The sequence below is a fragment of the Plectropomus leopardus genome, chromosome 5 (genome assembly GCF_008729295.1).
Source record: "Plectropomus leopardus isolate mb chromosome 5, YSFRI_Pleo_2.0, whole genome shotgun sequence".
Lineage (NCBI taxonomy): Eukaryota > Metazoa > Chordata > Actinopteri > Perciformes > Serranidae > Plectropomus > Plectropomus leopardus.
The window spans coordinates 33,585,559-33,609,901 of NC_056467.1; the positions used below are offsets into that span (position 1 = coordinate 33,585,559).

General features: G+C 40.7%; 1 protein-coding gene and 1 long non-coding RNA gene across 2 annotated transcripts in view; both read left to right on the plus strand.

Moving 5' to 3' along the window:
• The first annotated feature begins 343 nt into the window (after positions 1 to 343).
• nf1a (neurofibromin 1a) overlaps positions 344 to 24,343 on the plus strand; it is a 96,466-nt gene continuing 72,466 nt past the window's right edge. Inside the window, 12 exon segments of the mRNA XM_042486303.1 lie at positions 344 to 792; positions 6,630 to 6,659; positions 6,661 to 6,774; positions 9,109 to 9,192; positions 10,765 to 10,882; positions 10,885 to 10,954; positions 13,959 to 14,065; positions 15,554 to 15,621; positions 16,514 to 16,589; positions 17,709 to 17,866; positions 17,981 to 18,154; positions 24,169 to 24,297. Coding sequence (XP_042342237.1) covers positions 733 to 792; positions 6,630 to 6,659; positions 6,661 to 6,774; positions 9,109 to 9,192; positions 10,765 to 10,882; positions 10,885 to 10,954; positions 13,959 to 14,065; positions 15,554 to 15,621; positions 16,514 to 16,589; positions 17,709 to 17,866; positions 17,981 to 18,154; positions 24,169 to 24,297 — 1,188 coding nt within the window. The 5' untranslated portion in view covers positions 344 to 732.
• Positions 18,489 to 23,808, plus strand: LOC121942973. Its single transcript, XR_006105840.1, has 3 exons — positions 18,489 to 20,942; positions 23,191 to 23,342; positions 23,495 to 23,808. It is a non-coding gene; the product is annotated as an uncharacterized LOC121942973 (long non-coding RNA).

The following is a 24,343-nucleotide window of genomic DNA, read 5'->3' on the forward strand; positions in this document are numbered from 1 at the left end:
CACTACATGTTGTTCCACCGCATCACCGCTGAGAAGTCACTTCTGAGCTCCGGTTTGTCTGCGCTGGGCTGAACGCAGCCATGATTCTACTTGACGCATGCGTTCTAACCGAGAAAGAGATTTAATAACGGAAGTTAAAAAACCCAAACAACAACTTCAAAATAAAACAAAAAGAATTTCACATGTAAGCGGTTGCAGATGTTTGAGGAAAACATCTAACGTTAACGTTGGTCTCGTTATGTAGGTTTTTCTTTCACTTTAAATCCGGAGGCGGTGACGTCCAGTTCACAGTTTAAGTTGCCTTCCAAGCAGAAGAAGGAAAACTACACACGACTAGAAATACAGAAAATACAGAACTTTGAACGGGACTTTTTTTCCTTTTAAATGTAGACTTGACCTTCGAAGTGTTCATTCGTGTGCATTCGTTTTTATCAATTCGAAAAACAATTTGTCAACAATCTCTAGCGGGGGACATTTTGCCTGGAAGTGGTCTTTTTCAATCCAGCTAGCTTGACCCTGGTCTCCAATACCTCCCATCAGTATCTCTGAAGAAGACTTCCGGTGGTGTGTCATGGCGGTGGCATGGTGAAGCCTCCAGAAAGGGAAAAATACTCGCCCCTTTCGTCCTTTCCCATCGATTCAGGACAACTTTTCATGCCTAAATAAGCGTGTGAGCTCCGGCCTCAGACGTTGGATTGAGCAGCGCAGCGTCGCGGTGTCCTCCGCCCGGCCATGGCGGCTCACAAACCCGTGGAGTGGGTCCAGGCCGTGATTACTAGATTTGATGAGCAGGTAAAATGGGTTGATTCAGTGGATGGGTGTAGCAAGCTTTAGTTTTGTGGAGGTCCTATCACCCCGGCAGACGTTTCATTTGCGCAGTAAACCTTTTGAAAAATAATTTTGGGAGCGTTTCTCTCGTCAGGGCTGCTTCGGGACGGTGATGTGTTATGTGTTGCTTGTCCCAGCTGCACAACACTAAACATCTTGACTAGCTAGCGCCGTCTCCACCATCAATTAGGTAATGTAACGTTATCCAGCATTTGTCCCGGGATTTGACGGACCTAGCCGCTCAGTTGCAAAATACTATAGAAAAAAGCATTATGTCAGAGACATTTGGACTTGCACATAAGCGTCTGTGCATCTCTTAAGGTTCCCTGGCTAACGCTTTTTTTCGTGCCAGCTAGGTAGCTAACATTAGCAGGCCTGGCTTTCTGATGTAAACAAATAAGATGTGGCTGGGTTAACACGCTATGTTCATGGGAGCTAATCAATTCAGTGGCATGTGAGGAAAGTGAATACTGCTCTCCCTGATAGTTAAATAATTTAACTTTACAACCACTGTCTAAAGATCCACTTGACATGACAGGTAAACAGCTAACGTTATTGTACAGCTTTATTTGACCATATTGAATCTAGCTATAGCTACACCGACACGACCAGCTATTTTAATTTGCTCACGTTGAAACTGTTCACACTAGCTAGTTGGTTCATTTAGTTAGAACGTATCAGCAATGTTTGTATAACTTTTGTCATCCGGTGTAAAATGAAACCTACAGCCCTGTCCTTTAATAGGCAGGCTATGGACATATCAGTAAGAACTATTACAATCAGATGCAGACTATCTTCAGATCTTGGTCAGTAGTCCCAATTGGTTTGTGTTAACAAAATTAATTGTCTTTGTTGTTTAAAGGTAAATCTGACTCCCACTTTGTGTCAGGGGAAAAAAATAACAGTTTGCCATTTAAAAATAATTTTGGCCTTGTTTAGTCTCCAGAAGTCGTTGTGTCTGGTGTTAGTTGCCACAGATCATGGATTGGAGCTGGGGTTTAGCAGCTCAGCTTGGATTACTACTGTTGGCTTATGGTGTTATATCCACTTCTTTGTTATTGCCACCCCTAAGCCCCAACTAAAGCCTTCAGTCAGTCTGTTATAGTTTTTCCCTTAACAAATGTATATTTTATTTAAACTTAAGAGGGTACTTTGCCAATTTTCAACCAGCATTTTTCAAATGTGGATTGAATGTGTAGATGAACTGAGGCAAACTTTCCCCCATTTAACCAGTACCTAATAACCCTCCTTCCCCCTACTTCCAGATTTTCTTATTGCCCACCTACTTCCGCCAAACTTTCTGTTGCGTTAGAACTAGGCAGTGCTGATCTAATATAAATCAAATTAACATTGCTGTGCTGCCTATTTCTTGTCTAAATATTTTCAGAAATCTGTTTTAATGGCCAGTTTTGCTGTAATGGTGAGAGTCTGTAAACATAACGAGGGCAACGTGCTCCTTCCTGCACAGCTAAAATGAAGGCCAAAAAACTTTGATTGCACAGTGAAACCAAGCAGCGCTGATCAAATATAAACCAAGATTCTGTTACTGAGTTGCAGATTTCTCACCTCAAATGTTTTCAGAAACATGTTGTAGCTTAGCGTTTTACTGTAATATGAGGTCTAACTGGCTGCCATTTTTTCACATGGACCGGTCCACATTATGATGGGCGCAGTGCATTCTGGTAGTTGAGTTTTCTACCTCTTAAGCAAGGACCTTTCTGCTGCAGAGTCAGCCTAGTTCTGTGTGAGGGCCTTCTTTAAATCAGTGAAATTCTTCTTTAAATATTGTTACTTGTTAACTTGCTGAACATCATCTAGTTTGTAGTAATAACAGTATATTTTTTGGAATGGGCTGAACATATTGGCCATGGTGTATTTCATTTTTATACATAACACAGCTTTGCAGTGAACAGTTAACCTAGAGGGCCTACATTAAAATTCGCAAAGCCAAAACAGTTTAGAGACAATGGCCAGCTGAGGGGTTCTCCATTTAAAAAATGTAGTGTGCATTTATTGAGTTATGAGTGCAGTGTCCTACAATGTTTTGTACAATAACGGAATCAGTTTCATTGTCCAAGTACGTGAACGTATTTAGAGTATATTTAGAGTAAGGATGCCCTGATTACATTTTAATTGCTGTTGTTACCGATCGCTGATCGTCTCTTTGCTTTTGAATAGCAGCTGTTATAGTCGTACAACAGTAAAGGTCAGTTGGACTGCTTTGTAGTGTATTGAAATCCTCAGTAGGTGGCAGCATTACCTATGAATGCTGTGTGCCTACAGTTTGACTATAGCATACCAAAAAGTCAATATTGTTGGCTTGTTTTTCTGTCAACAACATGCTTCTACTGAATTTGTTCAGTCAATAGAGCAGTACAAAGAACTCCCACAGAGCAGTGCAACAAGTAGCCAACAGTAAGTCTGGAAGGACAACAGGAAGACACAGTGTGATCTCTCCCCTTACTGTTGCTCTGTGCACTGGCAGTCAGTGAGTGGGTGGGTGATGAGGTGTCAGTTGTAGTGAGGTAAGAGCAAACAGATTACATAGAAATGTAATATATTTATTGTTCTGGCCTGGGTATCCCTACCTGGCAGTCTAACACACAACAAACGACATCCTCCAAAATAATGATAAAGTTGAATGATCACCTCTCTAAAATTGTATCAACAAAAAATGAACATTATATTCTTCATGAAGGCAGGATTTATTGCAGGACTGGTGTATTAGACTGCATTAGTTTGAGCTAGGTGTACCTAATAAACTGGTCACTGAGTGTATGACCTTTAGAGGAATGGCATAGCCTAGCTGTGTGAAACAAAGAGCTCACTGACTGCAAACAGAGGCATGGCCTGTTTTACATTGTATATTACGTGCATGTGATGGTGTGACAGTCTGACTTCATGATGGAACCATGAGGCTGCAGTCAGTTCCTATCCCATGACTTTCAATTAGGAGTCCAATTTTTAGGCTTGATACAACTGACCATTGTTGGGCAAAACATGGGTCAGATATGAGAATAACATTCAGAGGAAACGCTTCAGATAAAGTGAACCTAGTTTCCTTTGCATTTGAAACAAGAAAGCTTTATGGTTTTGTCATCACAGTATAATAACTAATGTGTTGTATTTTTTTTCATCATTTTGGAACAGTAGATTGTTGGTCAAACAAAAGAGGAAATTTGTGACAGGCATTTTTTAGTCATTTCAGTCAGATTGTAGACCGAATTTCAACTCCAGAAAGCAATCTTTAAAGTAGTAGACAATGAAAATAATTCTAAGTTGCTGCAATAATTTTTGTTTATTGTGCTTGTGATGATCATTAGGCCATAATATTGGAACATTTCTTTACTTCTGTAGTTATAAGCAGTTTTGTGATTGCTTGCTGATTTAATGGAAAGTTTTACTGTCGTATTGTCTTTCAAAATAGCATCTTATTTTGCATTACAGTGCAGAGAGACTATAAGCAGAATCCAGTGCAATTAAAATAAGACATTTTTTGTGAGACATTTTGTAGTTTTGATCAGAGCGTATCTCGAAATGTTATGACGACAGACAATTGGTGATGATAACATATAGCTTAGCATAACATAGCACATAAGAGTCAGTTTGGCTATAATGTGGCCAACATAAACACATACAGGAGTAATTTCACATGACACATTTGTCCTGTCCATTTCCACAGCTCTGATTCCATCAGTACAGCGACACAGTCATTTCATACTAACTCACACAACCACTGTTTTCATTTACCAGTTCTTTCCAAAACGCTTCCCGTTTTTTAACTTTTGTCTGTGAAACTCCGTACCTACTGGAGAGGGAGGTGTTAAATGTAAATTGTCAGTGCAGGAAGGCTTCATTTTCATTGGTGGTGATTGAAAAACTGAGAAGTAGAAGCAACTGGAAATACTAAGTGAATGAAAACCAATGATGTCAAAAGATGAGAGAGAGCAGAGTGGTGAGTAGAGCATGGCTGTGTGTTTGTACTGATAGATGTAGAGCTGTGGAAATGTACATTACACTGAATTTATCAAGACAACAGGCAAACATGATGGAAGTGCTGAGTTTGCAATAACAGCAAATATAATTTGAAGCAGATTAGAAAATAGACGAGGTTCTTACTGAAATTAGATCTATTATACTTTTAAGTAGGAATTAGGAATGAAAACCTGACTGGTTCTCTCTGCAGTTGAGTTTTTAAAAAGGCCCTGGCCAGTATTTGAGAATTTACAGTGGTTTATTCGTAATTTATTTGTTTTCTCTCCAAGTGTAGCTTAACATATGGTTGCAATTACTCATCTAATTACCACTTAATTAATCAGTCATTTTCTACAGTGGTCAACACAAACAATCTGTACTGAAGGATTTAGAAATTAGGAGCCGTATTTTTTTTAATAAGAACTGTGTATGGCAGAGGCTCTCCTACATTAAGGCAAAGCCACCATGTCTAATACATCATGTATATCGAGCAATAAAAGTTAGGAATCTGTGTGTGTGTGTGTGTGTGTGTGTGTGTGTGTGTGTGTGTGTGTGTGTGTGTGTGTGTGTGTGTGTGTGTGTGTGTGTTAGTTAGTTTAGTTAGTCAGTTAGTGTGTCCTTATCGTATCTCGGGAACTGTTCATCCGAATTACTTCACACTTGAAGTCTGGAGTATTTTGACTGACTCCTATATGTCTCCTGCCTGCGTATGCACGGCGACATGTGAGAGGGACAGACCCACTGCAGAAACTTGCTAAAAAGGTCTTAATTTAAGTTGCCAGGTCTAGTGAGATATAGAATATGTGTGCGTGTGCATGCGTGTGCACACGCGTGCACACGTGTGTGCGCATGTGTGCTGTATCCCTTACTAAGGGGCGGCTGTTGATCAGAAGTAGAGGGGGTCATCCTCTAATCCGATGGTTGGCTGTTCAATCCCCAGCTCCTCCAGTCAACATGTTGAAGTGTCCTTGGGTAAGATACTGAACCCCCCAAAACTCCCCGATGCTACGCCATCAGTGTGTGAGTGTGTGTGAATGGTTACTGAGTAGCAGGTGGCACCTTGTACTGTAGCCTCGGCCACCAGTGTGTGAATGTGTGTGTGTGAATGGGTGGATGTGACTTGTAGTGTAAAAGCGCTTTGAGTACTGTAGTACTTTGAGTACTACTTCCACTGTGTAAATATGCCTCATTAAAACTTTACAGCAAGCAAAATATCTCTGCAGATTAATCTATGCTCTACTTGCACTGGTTGTGTAACCATTTGGAAATAAATATGTCTGCTAAGTGTATTTCATTAGTGTTTGTAACTGCGAGTTTGGTCTGGGGTGTATTTTCTAGGGATGGATTTAATGATTTTGGGGCTGTGGGCAAAGGCTGTGTTAGCTTTACACCCTTCCTCTGACTGTGAATGTTGATATTGGCCGAAAACTTTTTCTCCAAAGTGAAACTATTACCATTAATAGTAAAACTCTTAATACAGCACAGTAAAAACCTGCATTCAAATATTAACTTAGCTCTCAGTTTTCATATAACGCTGAATAGTTTGTTGACTAATTCTGCATCATATTTGAATTGATATATTTTCTAAGTAAAATCTGAATCTGCAACATATTTAGCAGCCTAACATGTCACTGTCAGGTAAATGTAACAGTAGATCTGCAGTGCTTTTCCTCTGAAGTAAGGGCACTGCACTAGCACACTGAAAATAACAAAGCTGACAATGCTTTCAAACACAGTCCACACTATTGTGTAATGGATAAATTGACTTTACTGTAATGCAGTGTGTTTTCTGCTTCATCATCATCCTCTCTTGTTTTCTCCTTTAGCTTCCCATTAAAGTTGGACACCAAAACACCCCACACCAAAGTCAGCACAGAGCACAACAAGGAATGTCTGATCAACATCTCCAAGTACAAGTTCTCCCTTGTCATCAGTGGCCTCACCACCATCCTCAAGAATGTCAACAACATGGTGAGTGGGGAGGGCAGTGGGTAGATGCTATAGTTGTTGGCGGCTGTAATCGTTCCTGCTCTTCATACTGGAAGTGAAGCAAAACTTTCCTAGTTCTAACAGTCACAGTCCTAGTCATAGTCCATGAAGGCATTCATGTAGTTGCAAAGTGAAGGAAGTAGTTGTGTGAAGATTTGAAAAAAAAGAATGAGTTAATGTTAATGTTAAAATCCTGCCTCCTTTCACACCTCTACACAGCTGGCCAATAAAGACAAAAAGTGATGTAATGGCCATTTCAGGAAGTTACAGAAATGATTGGATCCAGTCCCATAATTCCTTAGTAAGGAAGAGCTACTGAGGCTTTGAGGGAGGGCTCACTGGGTATATCATTTATGGGGCACACCTGTACAATTTAATGCAGTCCAGCACAACAGTCCTGCCAAAACATCTATCTTTACAATGTCTTTTTGGTTACATGTCAGCCATGTGTACATTGAATTCTGTTTTAGGCCATAGTTAAATTCATTGTTGATATTGAGAGGTATTTCTACTTCCCAGTTTCCAAAGAGTTGGGGCACTGTGTAAAATGTAAAACAAAGAAAAAGAAATGTTTTGCAAATCTTTTCTGATGTTTACTCAGCTGAATACAGGTCAAAAGACAAGATACTTAATGTTCAAACGGATAAACCGAATTGTTTTATGTGAAATACGCACTCATTTTTAATTTGATCGCTGTAACATGTTCCAAAAAACCTGAGACAGGAGCAACAAAAGACTATATATATATATATATATATATATATATATATATATATGTGTATGTATATATACACACACACACACACACACACACACACACACATATATATATACATATATATATATATACACAGTCATGGCCAAAAATATCGGCACCCTTGCAATTCCGTCAGATAATACACCACTTCTCCCAGAAAATTGTTGAAATTTCATATATATATACACACTCTGCGTGTGTGAGCAGTGCTGGCCAGTCACAGCACATCAATAGAGAATTGGTGGCTCGCTGATTTTTTTCCATGTGCCACGCTTTGTTGTCGGGAAGAAATAGACAGTGAAAATGGTGTTTTGATAACTATATTGACTCTATACCACCTTTTATTACAGTTTTGGTGTCTTTATCTGTCACAGAGATGAGGAAATACATCTCAAACTTCCCTGCTTCTGTTTCAAAATAAAAGTCCTCTGACAATGTCTCTGCTGACAGAATCCCATCAACTGTTAAGACGAGGCGTTTTATTGTGAAACATTTGCAGGACCGTGTTGCTGACTATGCAGAAGCTGCACGACTTCATAAATAAGTGGAGTATGTGCTTATAAATGAGGAAATGCAGAACTCACAGCAGCAGGCAGCTCTGCAGAAGCGTCACAGCAACAATGCTGTGTATGAACACTGCGAGCGTGAAACATGCAACAGTTCAGCAAGGTTTCCATCACAGGCTGCTCACACATATAGTGTGTTGAAGGCGGAGATAACGATGCATACTCTGACGTCAAAAACAAAGGAGTCCATATCCATTTCCAGTAACCAAAAACTTAGTTTGCGTGTGTATGAAAGGCCCAAACGCACAGAAAAAAAAAGTTTCTAAAAATAAATAATACATATTCAGCACATATATAAACATAAATATATGCATACACATGTATATATACAAACATATCTCATATGTCATGTATACCTATAAAAGTGTGTGTGTGTGTGTGTGTGTGTGTGTGTGTGTGTGTGTTATAGATTTGCTGTATAATTATAATGTATAAATGTTTGTTTAGGGTCAGTAAAGCCAAGTCCAGAAACAGTGATTCGCGACATAACTAAACCATTTTAGAACGTTCCAGAGAAAAGTTGCAGCGATGTGAACTGGCCAGTCTGAGCTCAATTTAAGCCGGAAGATGATGTCACCTGCAACTCAGCTGGCCATACTGTTAGATGCTGGTTTTAGAACATCAGGTTCGTCACTTGTTTCAGCAGCCAACAGGCTTGTAGCAGAGTCAGCTTGCCAGGTCAGTAAACTGTCCACAGATGGTGTGTTTCTCTACTGTCCCTGTCCTCAGTGAGTGAGTAAACGTTACTTTTAGAATCAGCACAGTGAACAGTTACATTTCAGTGGAATCCAGCTCCAAAAATCAAAAATCTAATTGTGGCAGCAGATGTTTTGATTGTGGCAGGTTGCCAAATATAAATATGTGTGTGTGTGTGTTTGCGTGCACGTGTGTGCTTGCGTGCGTGTGTGTGCGTGCGTGTGTGCGTGCGTGCGTGTGTGCGTGCGTGTGTGTGTACTAACTGTATCTGTCTGTCTCCCTGACTGTGACTGACAGCGGATATTTGGAGAAGCCTCTGAGAAGAACCTCTACCTCTCCCAGCTCATCATCCTGGACACCCTGGAGAAGTGCCTGGCTGGGGTGAGTCTTCCCCTCTGAACACCCCGACTCACCAGCACTGTAGCTCCTAACGTCATGTTTTTATCTTCCAGATAATGTAGGCTGTCTGCAAATGCAAACGCTAACTTAGTTCACTGACAAAGTGCAAGTACCAGGTAATATTAATTTAGAAATTAGCGCCACCTCCTGATGATACCCAAGAAACATTATAGAGCTGGTTAACATCAGGCCCCCTGAATAATATATAATATCATTAACAGTTTGAAGATTTATTAGCTTTTTATATCAAATACATGCACCCCACAACGCTACCTGCTAACACCAGGGAGGCTCGCTGTCTGGGAGTGCACAGGGGCTCGAGTTTATATGCAGCTGCCTGACAGAGCTGTGATCTGTTCAGAGACCAATAACAAGGAAAATGCACACATTTAGATAAAACATGTTACTCAACATAATGTGACTTTTTTTTTTTTAATTTTGTGAAACTATTTTTTTCAGTTAAATATGAAGCAACAAAGATGGTGATGGTTTACAGATTGATTTGCGGTGCCCGCTCAATTCAGTGTAATAGAAATTGCGCCAATTCTGGCTCCAATTCAAAATTTAAAACACTCTCACTGACATCATTTCATCTCCGTGTATTATAGTTTATTATAGTTTATAGCCTAGTTTATCATAGTGTATAGCCTATAATGTCGCTATTGCTGTGGCCAGAGGCATTTGATTTTTCAGGTTGTGTGTTCGTCTGTCAGACAGTCTGCCCGAATCTCGTGAATGCCAGTATCTCAAGAAGGCCTTTAGGGAATTTTTTCAAATTTGGCACAAACTTTCATTTGGACTCAACAATTAACCGATTAGATTTTGGTGATCTTAGTTGAAAGGCCAAGGGCACTGTGAATAGGGGTAAATCTCCAGGCACCTCATGATTTGATGATGAACAAATTTTATAAAATAAAACATGTAACGTCTCTGCTGGCCTCAATGGAAACACAGCATATCACAGCCTGGAGTGAGCCATTGCTCTTATAAATTGGTTACAAACAGCATTGTGAAAGTTATAGACATATCCCAATTTAAACTTTTTTTTAAATAAACCTTTAACATTGTTAAGACATAGGCCCTCCTGGCTGTGTGCATGAAGTGCGAGGGGGTTGCTATGCAATGTACCTATCGTCGCTTTGCTCGGAGGAGAGTCCTCTTCTCCATAGGTAACGTTAGACAGCCTCAGAGGTCAAAGTTGACCATCAGTTTGTTAGCTGGCTAACATGTTTGTTGGGCTAATTGTTTCCTCTTCCCACATGCGTTTGTGTGATATCAGACAGAATTATCAACTCTTTTCACTCAGTCTGAACTCGATGAAGATTTAAGATCCAGGCAAATGTAGAGTGATACTGAATTGTAAAGGAATTGTGTCATTTATTAGATCACAGCTAACAAACAGTCAGATTGCTGACACAGTGTGTGTATCACATTGCTTCAGTTGGCCATTTAGTAACAAAAACGAACCGATTTCTTCGGGTGTTGGCCTCGTGGAGGATCACAGCAGTGATCTTTGTCCTGAATGTCGTCCTCCTCTCTGTCCTTCTTCCTCAGCAATCCAAGGACTGCTTGCGTCTGGATGAGACCATGCTGGTCAAACAGTTGCTGCCGGAGATCTGCCATTTCATCCATACGTACCGCGAGGGGCACCAGCATGCCGCCGAGCTCCGCGCCTCGCTTCAGCCGTCCTCTTCTCTCTGAGCTGCAACAACTTCAATGCTGTTTTCAGCCGCATCTCCACCAGGTAACTTACTTACCAAGTTTGTCAGCAGGCCAGGCTGCTCTAATGTGCTGCATGTGATCGTCTCCACAATGACTAGAAGTAAAATTTCTCTGAAATCTGCGATGATGTCTGCCCAACCAGTCTTGTTTACCTCTGATATGATTCCATTTATTTGTTGTAAAATGTGTCAATGCTGAACCATTAGTGGTCAAGGTGCTCTGTCAGAATCCCTTAACTTGATTTGTTCCACTTCGATATTTAATGAAATAAAATGTGCATAAAAATAGCACTGTTAATATTACCCTGACCTTTCATGGTGAGATGGGTCAAATTAACCCCTCTGACATTAAACATATTATAACTGAATTCTTTTTCCCATTTTTCATGTCCATACATTAAAAGGCATTGGTTGGCTAATTGAACTCACATGAACTGTAGTAACGGATGGAGTTAGCGAGATCATGTTTATACACAAACTGCCAATGTGAACCCAACATATTTTCTGTGAGGTGGCCGTGCTAATCACACAACCACTGCTTTACACTTTGGCACATGACCATCAGATATAATTTTTCTACACATAATGTCTTGTAGAAGTGAAAGGAGGTGCACAACAACAAATGCATATTGGCCTTGAGACACCCATACTTGTCACACTATGGCTTGTTCTGGCAATAAGATTAAATTGGACGTTTTTTGAGCTGCTTCTGTGATCAACAGTAGTCTGCTGACTTTGACAGGTGTTATCCAGTGGAGCTGAAATGATTAGTTATTTTGTTGATTAACTGATATAGACAGAATTGAATTGGCAGCTGTTTGTGTTAAGTAAAAATGCCAAATATTCAGTGGTTCCAGCTTCTTAAATCTGATTTTTTTAAATGATGTATGAGAGCAAACTGAGTGTCTTTGGGTTTTGATTGGACAAAACTGGCAACTTTAATCTGTCAGATGGGCTCTGGGTATTAATGAGGGGCATTTTTCTCTATAAGTGCCATTCTGACATTGAATAGACCAAACCATCAATTTATAATGAAAATGATCATTATCGAGTTCATCAGTTATTATTTAATTAATTAGTTATATCTTTATTTCTTTATGATTTTAGATGTCATGTTCTTATGTTAGATTTCTACAACTTTTGTTATTTATTTGAATAATCTCCAATAAGCTTTAATTTCAAAAACAAAACATAACAAAACCAGATATTTAGGCATGTATTGCCTAACAACTGTAGACATTTCATATAATCTTGATATTATATGTGGTTTGTTTTGCGTTAGAGTACCAGAAAATAAAATGTTACTTTCAAGACTAGATAGGCATAAGCAGCTATGATCAGGATCTAAGCAGATTTTTCAGCATTTGGATACTTGTCTCTACTTTACTTGACAAGAAGCAAAGCTCTTCTTCAGTGGTGCTAATCACTATGAGCTGATGCTCTGTTGACATACATTAATCTACTTTCAAAGACATTCGATGAAGCTCATGACGTGCTGGGAAAACATATTTAACATTACTACATTTGTGTCAAAGTTTTATGTTGTTCAAGATCTGAAATGCGTCCTATGTCCAGTAATTTATACACAAATACTGCTACGGTGTGACAAGTGTCTAAACTTATTCTGGAAATACAAAGATTCAGAGGTAAACTTATTTTTGTTTACTCCCTAAACCACTGACAACATGTCTCCCAAATTCCAGAAAAATATTGTCATTTAGAACATTTCTTTGCAGAAAATTACAGCTGGCCAAAATAACAAAAAACAGGCAGTGTTTTCAGACCTCAAATAATGCTCAGAAAGTAAGTTTATATTCATTTTTAAACAGCACAATACTAATGATGTAACTCTGCGTTGTAGCAGCAGTCTTTCACATGGCTGCCACTCCGGGCACAGAAATTGAATCCACACCTTGATCGGCCTGGCTGTGTGGCATGGAGCATCAGTTGGGAAACTGTCAGAACAGAAGGAAACAAGTTTTCTTCCAGGATAACCTTGAAGGTGGACTGATTCATGTGTAATTCATGAAGATGAATTTTCCTGATTCTAGCCTTACTGAAGCACCACCAGATCCTCCACCAAATCTCACAGTGGTTGCAAGACACTGTGCTCGTCGGTGTTTCAGGTCTCCGTCAGACCATTAGACGAGCAGGTTTTGGGCAAGCCTGGAAATTGGACTCATCAGAAAAGATGACCTCACTCCAGTCGTCCTCATCAGCCAGGCTTGTCACTGATGAAGGGCTTTTTTCTAGCTTTGCTCGACATAAGCTCTGCCCTTAGGAGCCTGTGTCGAACCTGCCTTGTTGTGCCCCTCACTTCCAGCTGCTGTTTGCAACCCTTTGTGTAGGTCACCTGATGTCATCCTTCAGTTGTTGAGTTACATTTGAATGAGTTGGCGGTCATCCCAGCCGATGGAGTGTCGTTTTCACCCTCTGCAGCTCTGTTGTCCCCAGTTTGTCCCTTGTCCACTGCTTGACCTTGTTCTTGTGGACAGCTGTCTTTGAAACGAATGGAAGCAACCTGATGCTCACTGTAACCCTCTGGCAGTTATATATGTGTGTGTGTATGTGTGTGTGTGTGTGTGTGTGTGTGTGTGTGTGTGTGTGTGTGTGTGTGTGTGTGTGTGTTTTAAAAATGAGATTGAACAGAAAATGTTGTGCCGTGTACACAGCCCTGGTCTACTGGCAGTAGGTAAAGCGGTATTTAAAAAAAACCTGCATCCACCCTCTAGTTTGGGTGGAAAGGCAAAGTGTTCTTTCATGTGTCTTAGCATTGGGAGGAATTTTCAGCCCACCTGCAAATGTTGTGATTTTTGGTCTTTTTGGTGTTTCCTGCAAACACATTTATTTGAGAAATAGTAAGGAAAGAAACAGAAGAAGATATCTTGGGGCACCAGCAGCAAGTGCTGCTGCTTGGACCCCTAATAAGGTTTTCAACCATATGCTCATAAAAAGGTTTTCACTCCAAAAATGAAGGCTAAAAGACAAAGTAGCAGAAGTCATGTGTGTTGTGGTTTGTCTCCCCAGGCTACAGGAGCTGACCGTGTGCTCTGAGGACAACGTGGATGTTCATGACATAGAGCTCATGCAGTACATCAATGTGGATTGCTCCAAGCTGAAGAGGCTGCTTCAAGGTTAGCTTCTAATGTTCATACAGCACAATATTATTAGGGTCATAACTTCTTGTCCTCTTCCACTCCACCCCTTCATACCAAGACCCTTTTTTCCTTTGGGGTGGGGGACAGGGTGTTTTTAGGGGGAAATTGGAAATCAACAGTATATGCCATGTAGAAGTGGTATACATCATCTAAAAACAGCGAACCTAAAGATTAATTTGAGATGCTGCTCAGCAGTACGTGTCAAGTTTTACAAAAATGGAAATATGTCACAAACATTGGGTTTTGGTTAGGCCAAGGGATATCAGTTTTGGTTAAATTAGACTCAGGTGTGGCGGGAGCTAATGTTAACAGGCTAGCAGAAAGGCTCATTTGCTGATCAGCTGGTAACACCGTCCTTGTTGCTGGGGTAATATTGTATCCACCTTTTGGTCTCCCTCAAGGTTGCCCCAGTGAGTAAGAGGCTTCTCTTTGACCCTCAAAGCCCTTCTGAATTGTTACCTCTGTTGGCCGCACTACCTACTGGCACTGACAGAGCTAACAGTGATAACATAGTTAACAATGCTGAAGGGGTTTTAAGGCTAAAAACTGAGCTGCTTACTCACCGGGGACACCTGTCGGGAGACTGGAGGGTGGACACAGTGTTTCCACAGCAGTGTTGTTGGGTCAGGGAGCTGTTATTAGCAGTAAACTGCAAATGAGCCACTCCGTCAGCTAGCTCCTGACCCGGGTGGGATACAGTGCAGCAAATGGAAGAGTAACAAAATAAACCTATATACCAACATGTGAAACTGGTCAAAAATAAATGGTAAATGGTTAACAGTTGACATCCCTAGTAAGGCCCTATTTTAATTTTTAGAACATAATTATCGCTCAGTTATGTCTCACATGTTGTAGCAGCAACTTTTAGGTTGATATTATTGATTACACAGATTTGGTGCTAATTTTAAGCACTTTTTACAAGTCAAAAGATAAAAGCAGTCAAAAATCCCTCCAAAATATCTCATTAAGACACTCAAGGTTTTGAGGGAATAAAAACGTCCACATTTGAAAAGGATCACAGAATAATACAAAAGGACGCACAAACAAGAAAAAAAAGAAGAAGAAAGAAACAGAAAGTTTGCTTCCTCTGTAGCTTAAATATCAGGATCCAGGAGCAGTCTCACTCCATTTCCTTTCATTACAGTTACTCATACCAGAGCAGCTCGAGTCTTCGTTTGTCTTGTCGTCTGTGGCACGGCAGCCTCCAGTGTTCGAAAGGCTTTTACATGAGACAGTAACCATTCAGAATGTGCAAAGATATGAATTTCAGTTACTTTATTTTATCAGCTGTCGATTTAAAACAAGAAAAGAAAAAAAAAGAGATTTCAATTCTAATGACAAAGAAGGGTGTGACCAGATGAGAAAGCGTGCGCAGCAGCGCTGCCAGATTAAAAAAAGTCAGTGTGGTGCCCTGTTGAGGTTGAATCAGTAGATGTGTTAATTCTGTCATTTGTTTTCTTGCAGAAACTGTGTTGAAGTTTCGAGCTCTCAAGAAGCCTGCCCAGTTAGCAGTCATCAACAGTTTAGAGAAGGTACCTCTGCTGTCCATTCTGTCTCAAACTATCACTTGACATTTGTCTTGCTCCTACAAAACGTTGACTTTTGTGTAGTTGTGTAAAGACACAATACAGTCAGTGCTTGATAGGCCTCGTACTATTGAATAGCTGTAATGTCGACAATAACTGAACAGTTATTAACTATTAGCAGAGAAATGTCTGATTGCTGTCAGTTTGCTCATTCGTATGGAACCCAGAGCAGCCTGTTTCCAGTTCTTTTTTTAATGCCGTTCTCTGGAGATCACTAGCTATTTACTTGAGTCAAGAAAATCAACGTGCTGTCATGAGAAAACAAAGCATTGCTTTATTTCATTGTCTCAAGAAAATCAGCGTTGTTATCTGGAAATTGTAGAATTACACTAAGTTATTTCCTCTTATTGGGCTACTTGTAATTCTCTATCAGAGATCAGATCTGCTGCAGCAGACAACTGTAGCATCTGATTGAAGCTGAAAATTTCCGATCCAGTAGTGGCCATTATTGACTGATTATTGATATTGATTGATGGCATCAGAAAGTAATGATATTGAAGTGGTAACACCTCTGGTGTGCACAAGAGCAGCCAGACTGCAGGTGCATCCTTCCAAAGGCTGTGAAACTTACAGCTCATCACGTTCAATACTCTCACCTTCTTTATTCATCGGCCTCCGTCATGATGACACAGGGACAGTTTGGAAATCATGCGGAGAGTTTTCCTCAGAGGAAGCTTCTTGTTATCTGGGACTCTGGATGGAAATGACTTTTTTAAACTTCAGTTTAACGACTTTTTGTAACGATCTTGTAATCTCAGGATCACAAAGCTTGTTTTCTCAAGATAACAAAATATTTATCTCGATCTTAAGATAACGGCACGCTGCTCTCTCTCTACAGGCTTTTTGGAACTGGGTGGAGAATTACCCAGATGAGTTTACCATGCTTTACCAGCGACCACAGGCAGATATGGCAGGTATGAACAGATGCAAAGGTGAAAAGGCAGTTTTCCAGCTGGCTAGGATCCTTTATGCAAGTAGAGCTGCTCTTATATTGTGTTAAACAGAATGAACCACTCCATGCAGGACCCTGTGGTTCTTGTTAGTGCTGTTTCTGTGCTCGGCATATATGTCCCTCGTCAGGACGAAAAACGCTGTTGGTGGCCCTCATTGATATGTTATTCAACAGCCTAGGACTGGGCAATATATTGATTTCATGAATATCGCAATGTGAGACTAGAGATGCTCTTTTATTTTAAAAATGGTAATATGATGTTGTCTTTCCTGGTTTTAAAGGCTGCATTACAGTAAAGTGATGTATGTCCCTCACTGAACTTACCAGACTGTGTCATTATTTGTCTTTAGCCACCGCATGATTATATCTACATTACTGATCATTATTGATTAAAAAATCTCATTGTGTAAATATTTTGTGAAAGCACCGATATCAATATTGAGATAATTTGTCACAGTGTAGTCAGTGATTTTCTCTATATCACCCAGCCCTATGATAGCCCCATTCATATACAAGCTATATTCATACTGATTTAAATGAACGATTTGAAAGCATTTCCCATTTTGCTGAACAAGAGCTTGTTGTGAGCAAAGGCTTCAGCTGATGCAACAAAAGCAATGGGAAATGACAGAACAGGATGTGATGGAGTGGTAGGAGGATGGAAAACAGACACTGCATTACTGATCACTGTACACACTGTAAACTAACAATTCACTATCATAGTACCACTGCTCCTCTGTGTCACATGCTGTCACACTCAACACTGCCACATGCTGATTTCTGTATGTAGTCTACAGAGCAGCGCTACTTTGCTCTTTCTTGTGAAGGCAAACTGGGACCATAATCCGTCGATGGCATAAAGTGGCTTTTCATTTACTGACTCAAAAAAGTGGATTTACTCTTTAATAAACACTAGCTTTGTTTGTTTGATGATGTTTGCACTGTGGACTGACCTCAAATGCTGCAAATCAAATATTTCTTTGTTGCTAATGGCAGTTTCTCTGATATTTATCATGATTGTGGAAACAATCTTTTTGAATGTGGAGTTGTTGCCATTAACTGTGTGTGTTGGTGTGTTCAGAAGCTGCAGAGAAGTTGTTTGACTTAGTGGACAGCTTTGCGGAGAGCGCCAAGAGGAAGGCAGCTGTGTGGCCTCTACAGATCATCCTCCTCATCCTTTGTCCAGAGATCTTACACACCATTTCCAAAGACACTGTGGAAGACAGCAAAGCCAACAAGGTAGAAGGAAAGAGCATGCATGCAAGCAGGCACGCACGCACACATGCACATACATATACTGCTCAGAGACAGACTCCACCACTCACACACTTTCTTGGCCTGTTGTGTCTGCAGAAGCTGTTCTTGGACAGTTTGCGGAAAGCGTTAGCAGGCCAAGGTAGCAGCAAGCAGCTGACGGAGAGCGCTGCCATCGCCTGTGTCAAACTGTGTAAAGCCTCTACCTACATCAACTGGGAGGATCACTCCACCATTTTCCTCCTGGTCCAGTCCATTGTCATGGATCTCAAGGTTTGGCCACTTACACAAATTAGACTTTTCCTTTTTCTTGATGTGTTTTATTCTCTCTTTGCATCCATTTTGGTCAGACCAGGTAATAAGGCAGAAGGACGCAAAAAGTGCTGAAACTGAAAGAACGTTTATTCACATTGAAGCAAAGGCATTTCTGCGTGCTCTCATATTTCATGTCAGCCCTTGCTTAAAATACTGCTGCGTTTCAAACAAAACAAACAAATATCAGGTAGATGCATTGAAAAGATAATGATATAATAATGATGATAATAATAATAATAATAATAATAATAATAATAATAATAATAATAAGACATTTTATTTATTGAGTACTTTTCACAATACTCAAAGATGCTTAACAGAGACAAAAACAGTGTCAATTAAAGTGAGTCAAAACATACAGAATAATTATAAACAAAATCAGTAAAAGCAAGACAGACAAGCATGAAATGTGGATAAATCAAACATTAAATGCAGATTTTAAAAGGTGTGTCTTGAGGTGGGATTTGAAAGTGTTGAGGCCAGTGGGGTCTCGCAGAGGTTTGGGGAGTGAGTTCTAGAGGGTGGGGGCAACAACAGAGAAGGCTCTGTCCCCCTGGGTCCTGCGCTTGGTCCTGAGAGGGGCGGAGAGGAGGTTGGTGTCCGAAGCGTGGAGGTTACGGGAGTGAGTATACGGGTGGAGCAGGTCAGCGAGGATGTGGAGGGCTTTGAAGCTGAGGAAGAGCAGTTTGTACTGGATTCGGTGAGGGGTGAATGAGGGTTTGAGCGGCTGCAAAAGAGAGAGATGGGCAGAGACAGGCGATGTTATGGAGATAGAAGAATCTGGTTTTGGTTAATTAACGTGGGGTTCAAAAGTGAGGTTTGAGCCGGATATCACGCCGAGGTTGCGGATGTGAGGGGAGGGAGACAGGGTGGAGTTATAATAATAATGATAGGGGGGAGGGTTTCTGTGCAACATCTGCCACCTGCCATATTGACAATAGTACTGGCTGTATCTAGGGCTGTCACAATCGTGACATTGATGATAAATTGTCATACATATATTTGCGGTCAACAGCGGTTACAGTATTACTATTACTGTATTTTTTTTCATATGAAAGCTTGATCTCAAATACACACCCTCAACTTGGTGATCCAGCAGCACCCACACTTCACTAAACATGACATCTCTTAGAGGACAGTTACAGCTACATCACTTTGCTATACATTACTGCATTAAACATATCAAATCACATCTGAAGATGAGTGCTATGGAAGAGTCACACGTTTTTCTGTTTATGTTATTACACGCTGTAGGACAATTAATTTACTATGACTTGGGTCTTACTTAAATAGTTTTGTCCATGGGCCTCATTCACCAAGTGTTAGGAAAACATTTGGTCTCAAAATGCACTTCAGCTGTTTTCACAAGGATTATGACATTCGTCATGTTTTCTTATTCTGGATTTGTGCTCAGGTAAGAACAGAATCTACAGACACTTAAGAGCACGTTGACACTGTGCTGACATGTTTGTGCAAAACTCTTGGTTTTGTCTTTTCTTGTCTTTGTCTTGTCTTCAATTCTACAGTTGTATAATATTATAGAATTTAAATTGCAATAATATTTTACACTTTAATATATTTTTTATATAAATTTTTTAGTGAAAAGCATAATGGTCTTCAATTAACATCAGTTATAATAATGGGAACTGTGCCATCTAATATTAGTGATTGAAAAGTGACAAAGCAATGTTCTGAAATCAAATTCCCACTGTGGCTTGAAATTTGATTTCCTTTTGGTTCACTTTGTGTGGAAGTCAAACTGAAAGTACATCTGAAAAGTAAAGTAGGAAGAAGCACAGTTGTCCTCATGGAGGAGGAGTGGATTGAAATCCAAAATGAAATTTAATCTGCTCATTCACTGAATGCTTTACAAAACAGCTGAAAGAATGGACACTGAGTAAGTGTGTATACAGTTTGAAGTTTCTGGTTTCTGAATTTCAGTGTTTTTTATTTCCTTTTATGACGGTATAACATTAATTTTTTTTATGTCTCTTTATTAGATGTATCAAGATGGGACCTTAGTAGCATACACATGTGATTTCCTTTTGCTGGCCTAGACTAGTCTAGCCTAGACTTCAAAGGCCATAGTCACAAAACTCCTTGCTGTCACTAGGAGCTCCGAGAGCTTCTCCTAGTGACAAAATTATGTAAATTCTCAGAATTATGATGCTTTATAAGAATTTCTTAGTGAAAGTTAAGGTCAGGTCCTTGTAAAGATAAAAGGTATCCACAAAGCATCTTAGCCCACAAGAGAACTCCGAAGGTGACAAACTGTTAAAAGCACTGACTTTCAGGTGGCTAATAGTTTTCTTAAGCAGAGGAGACAATGGTGGAAAGACATCTGCTCTATCTATCAGAACGTGTGTTACATGTGAGTCAGGTTTGATGTGACATCCAGTGGGGCTGGTGTGCCATAGAATCACCTCCGGCTACATGACCGTCCTCGCCCACAGAACACCTGCTGAATCTACCTTGCTGGATGCCATTGTCATGTCCTCGCTGTCACAGAGCTGGTAACATGGCATGGGAAAAAAATGCCTCATGTTGGATGCAAGAGCCAACAGTCTCATGCACTGCCACCATCTGAGACAGTGAAGACTCAAAGAATTGACTTCAATTTTGACTGAAATGCCGCCACAACAACTGGAAAACTTCTTCTCAAAGGGGCTGAGAAAGTAGGCTTCACTTCAAAACTGAGGCTCAAGAATGGATTGATACCAGCAGTCAGTGACCCAACCAGAAGAAAGTAAGTTTTGCCATGTTTTTATTGATTTGTACTGTTTATTTTGCATGTTATCCTGTTTAACACAGCATATAATGTGGCTAGCTTCAATTATAGCAAGGTACAAGGTAACTTTATTGTCGTTTTTCTTAAACGTAGTTTAAGAAGACATGAAATTTTAAGGTGATCCTAAACCCTGCTACATCTTTTGGCGTCGAAGGAGGAGTTGAGGAGTTTCACAGCCTAGGAAAAGAAGCTCCTCCGTAGTCTGGTGGTTCAGCAGTGGATAATTCTGTATCTTTTTCCAGATGGCAGCAGGGTGAACAGACTGTAGCAACTGTCTTTCAGTATCCTTTGAGCTCTGTGCAGACACCTCACTTCACTGAGGTCACTGATGCTCTGTGGATGGGAACCAGGATCCTGCTCTGGAATTTATCCTTCCTAAGTTTCAGTAACCTGGGTTGTAATGTGCGATGACCAAGATAGGTTCTCAGTGATCGTAATTCCAAGGAACCTGTTCACCTGCTCCACCTCAGCTCCACTGATGTAGACAGGGGTGTGTGTCTTTGCCTCCTCCTTTCTAAATTCAACAATCAGCTCCTTGGTTTTACTGACGTTGAGCAGTAGGTTGTTCTCTGTGCACCACTCTGCAAGATTGTTGATTTCCTCCGGTATGAATTCTCATTGTTGTTTGTAATACGGCCAATGATGATGGTGGTGTCGTCTGCATACTTCATAACAGAGTTCTCCTGATGTCTGGGAGTGCAGTCATGGGTGCACAGTGTGAACAGGAGGGGGCTGAGCACACAGCTCTGGGGGGCTCCAGTGTTGAGCACTAATGTAGAGGAGGTGTGACTGCCAACCCGAACTCTCTGAGGTCTGCATGTGAGGAAGTCCAGTATCCAGTTGCAGAGTGCTGTACTGAAGCCCAGAGTGTTAAGTTTTCCAACCAGCTTTATGGGAGAGATTGTGTTGAATGCTGAGCTGAAGTCAACAAACAGCATCCTGATGTAGCTGTTCTTATTCTCCAGGTGAGTGAAGACTGAGTGAAGAGCAGTAGATATGGCATCCTCTGTGGATCTGTTGGTTCTGAAAGCATACTGGTTAGGGTCCAGGCTGGCAGGGAAATTGTCTTTGATGTGCTGGAGAACCAGTTTCTCTAAGAACTCTAAGAAATCTAAGAGCCACAGGGCGGTAGTCATTAAGACTAGACACAGCAGACTTTTTGGGTACAGGAACGATGATGGCTGTCTTGAGGCAGAAGTCTCTTGTGAGAGTGAGATGTTAAAAATGTCAGTTATAACATTAACAAGCTGATCACAAGTTTTTTGTACTCGTCCAGGAATGTCTGGGCCTGTAACTTGTTTATATTCACTCTCAGCAGGAGTTTTCTCACATTTGCTGTGGTCACTGAGAGTGGCCGGTCCTCTGGAGGTGGAGGAGACTTCACTGCTGAGTCTTTAGTGAGGAGGTCAAAGCCAGTGTAAAATGTGTTCAATGTGACGCTCGTGCTGTTAGTAAATAGGGCTTGGACGATATGCTTATCTGTTCCATACTATCAGGATACTTGGGTGCTGATTAGACAAACATTGCAATGTTTAAGTATTACAATTCAAGAAGTATTGCAATTTGATATTACAATTTCTTATTATTTTTATTTTTATTTATTTTTCTGCTAAACACTAGCAGACCATGAAGAAACTCATGCTAGCTTCAAACACAGACCTTCACATAAGCAACTGTAGCAACTCTGATGCAGCCAGCACCAACCCCGTCACCAGGGTGACAGCAGGCCAGGTCTAACCTCTGCCACTGCAGCAACACAAAGTCTGCTGGTGTGGGGTTTGCACTAGCTGAATTCAAGTGGCTATTCAGGCCCATCATTCAGCTTTTTTTTTCTTGAGACAGATATGACATCAGTGGAAGTTTCTCTCCACCTCCACACTTCAGTTACATCGTTTTAGACACTAGAAAATAGACTAAAGAATCTTAAAAAAAAACACCAACACATAATAAATCAGTTTTTTTTCCTACCAAGTAGTTGGGCTTCCTCGGCTGTCTGCATGTGTGTCTCTTGCCGTGACATCATTTTTTTACACGCTGCCTGCCACCACCTACACAGCACAATTGAGAAGTGTTTACAAGTTAAGGCTTCACCCTGTGAGCTTCTGTAAAGCCTGCTGGTTTTCGTTATAAACATCTTCAGAATTGTAACTGTAATTAATCTTGATTTGTCTCTCAAACTGTGCCATGTTGGTTCTTTCATTTGTAGGAACTGAGCCTGGAAAGCCCTTGAAAAGTCATTGAGTTGTATGTTTATGAAGGAACTGGAACCCTGACATACAGAAATAATGTCAGCAGCCCAGGTTTCTCCTGTCCCGAGCATATAGTCTCATGTTGCATCACAACACCGAGCCTCACGAGGTAAGTGTGACTTTCTGCAGCAGGAGCTGAATTAAAAAGTTTTTTGTACACATTTGAGATGATGATGGAGTATTATAACTTAAATCACCTGGATATTGACGGGACTGTGATCCCTGTGCAGCCTGTTAAATACATGCTTCTCTTTCGTTCAGATGGATCTGCAGTGAGACTTGGCTGGCCCTGCCCCTGAGTCTGCCATGTTTCACAGATGATCTGAGGGACCCAGCGCTCAGTCCTGAAGCTCCTGCTTGATGGGATGAACCCCCCAGACTCTCCTCGCAGTATTAGAAAGCATCAGAGGAGGAAAATGTTGCTGGGCACGTGTCATGCCTCCAGTCATGCCTCAGAGCTACTTTACCAGCTGACACAATATCTACACAGTTCACATCAAAGTGTGCATTATGTAATACCCAGTGTATATTTCACTGTCATTGATTATGAATAAAGTGCTTTATTTTTTAGGAGAGTTTTTGTCATTTTTAAATACAGTAGTAAGTTCCCTTTGGTTGTGGAGAAATACAACATATTCTTTCAGAAATGCTTAGTGTGAGTACACAGTTTAAACAGGTGATATGAAAAACTTGATTTCCTCGGGTCAGTTCTATGTAATGACTCAGCAGTGCAGATCAAGTAGGGTCAAAAGAGATGTCACAGTTTCAAATGACGTCACACCATTGGGGTACAACACACATGCAGTGAAATCAGGTCTATTTTCCAACGGTTATTCCTCTCTGTGAGTGTGTTGTGAGTGGTCTGGAGTATATCTCACCAGTAAGTTTGCTTTAGGATAAACTGAATTGACCTGTGGCCCTCCCTGTCCCACCAGGCTCTGCTGTTCAACCCAGCCAAACCCTTCTGGAGGGGGACAGGTAGCCAGAATGCTGACGTAGAGCTCATGATGGACTGCTTCGTCTCCTGTTTCCGCATCAATCCTCACAACAACCAGCACTTTAAGGTGGACTGAAAAGTGATAATGATTTGTTGTGTGTAGCATTTCCGCC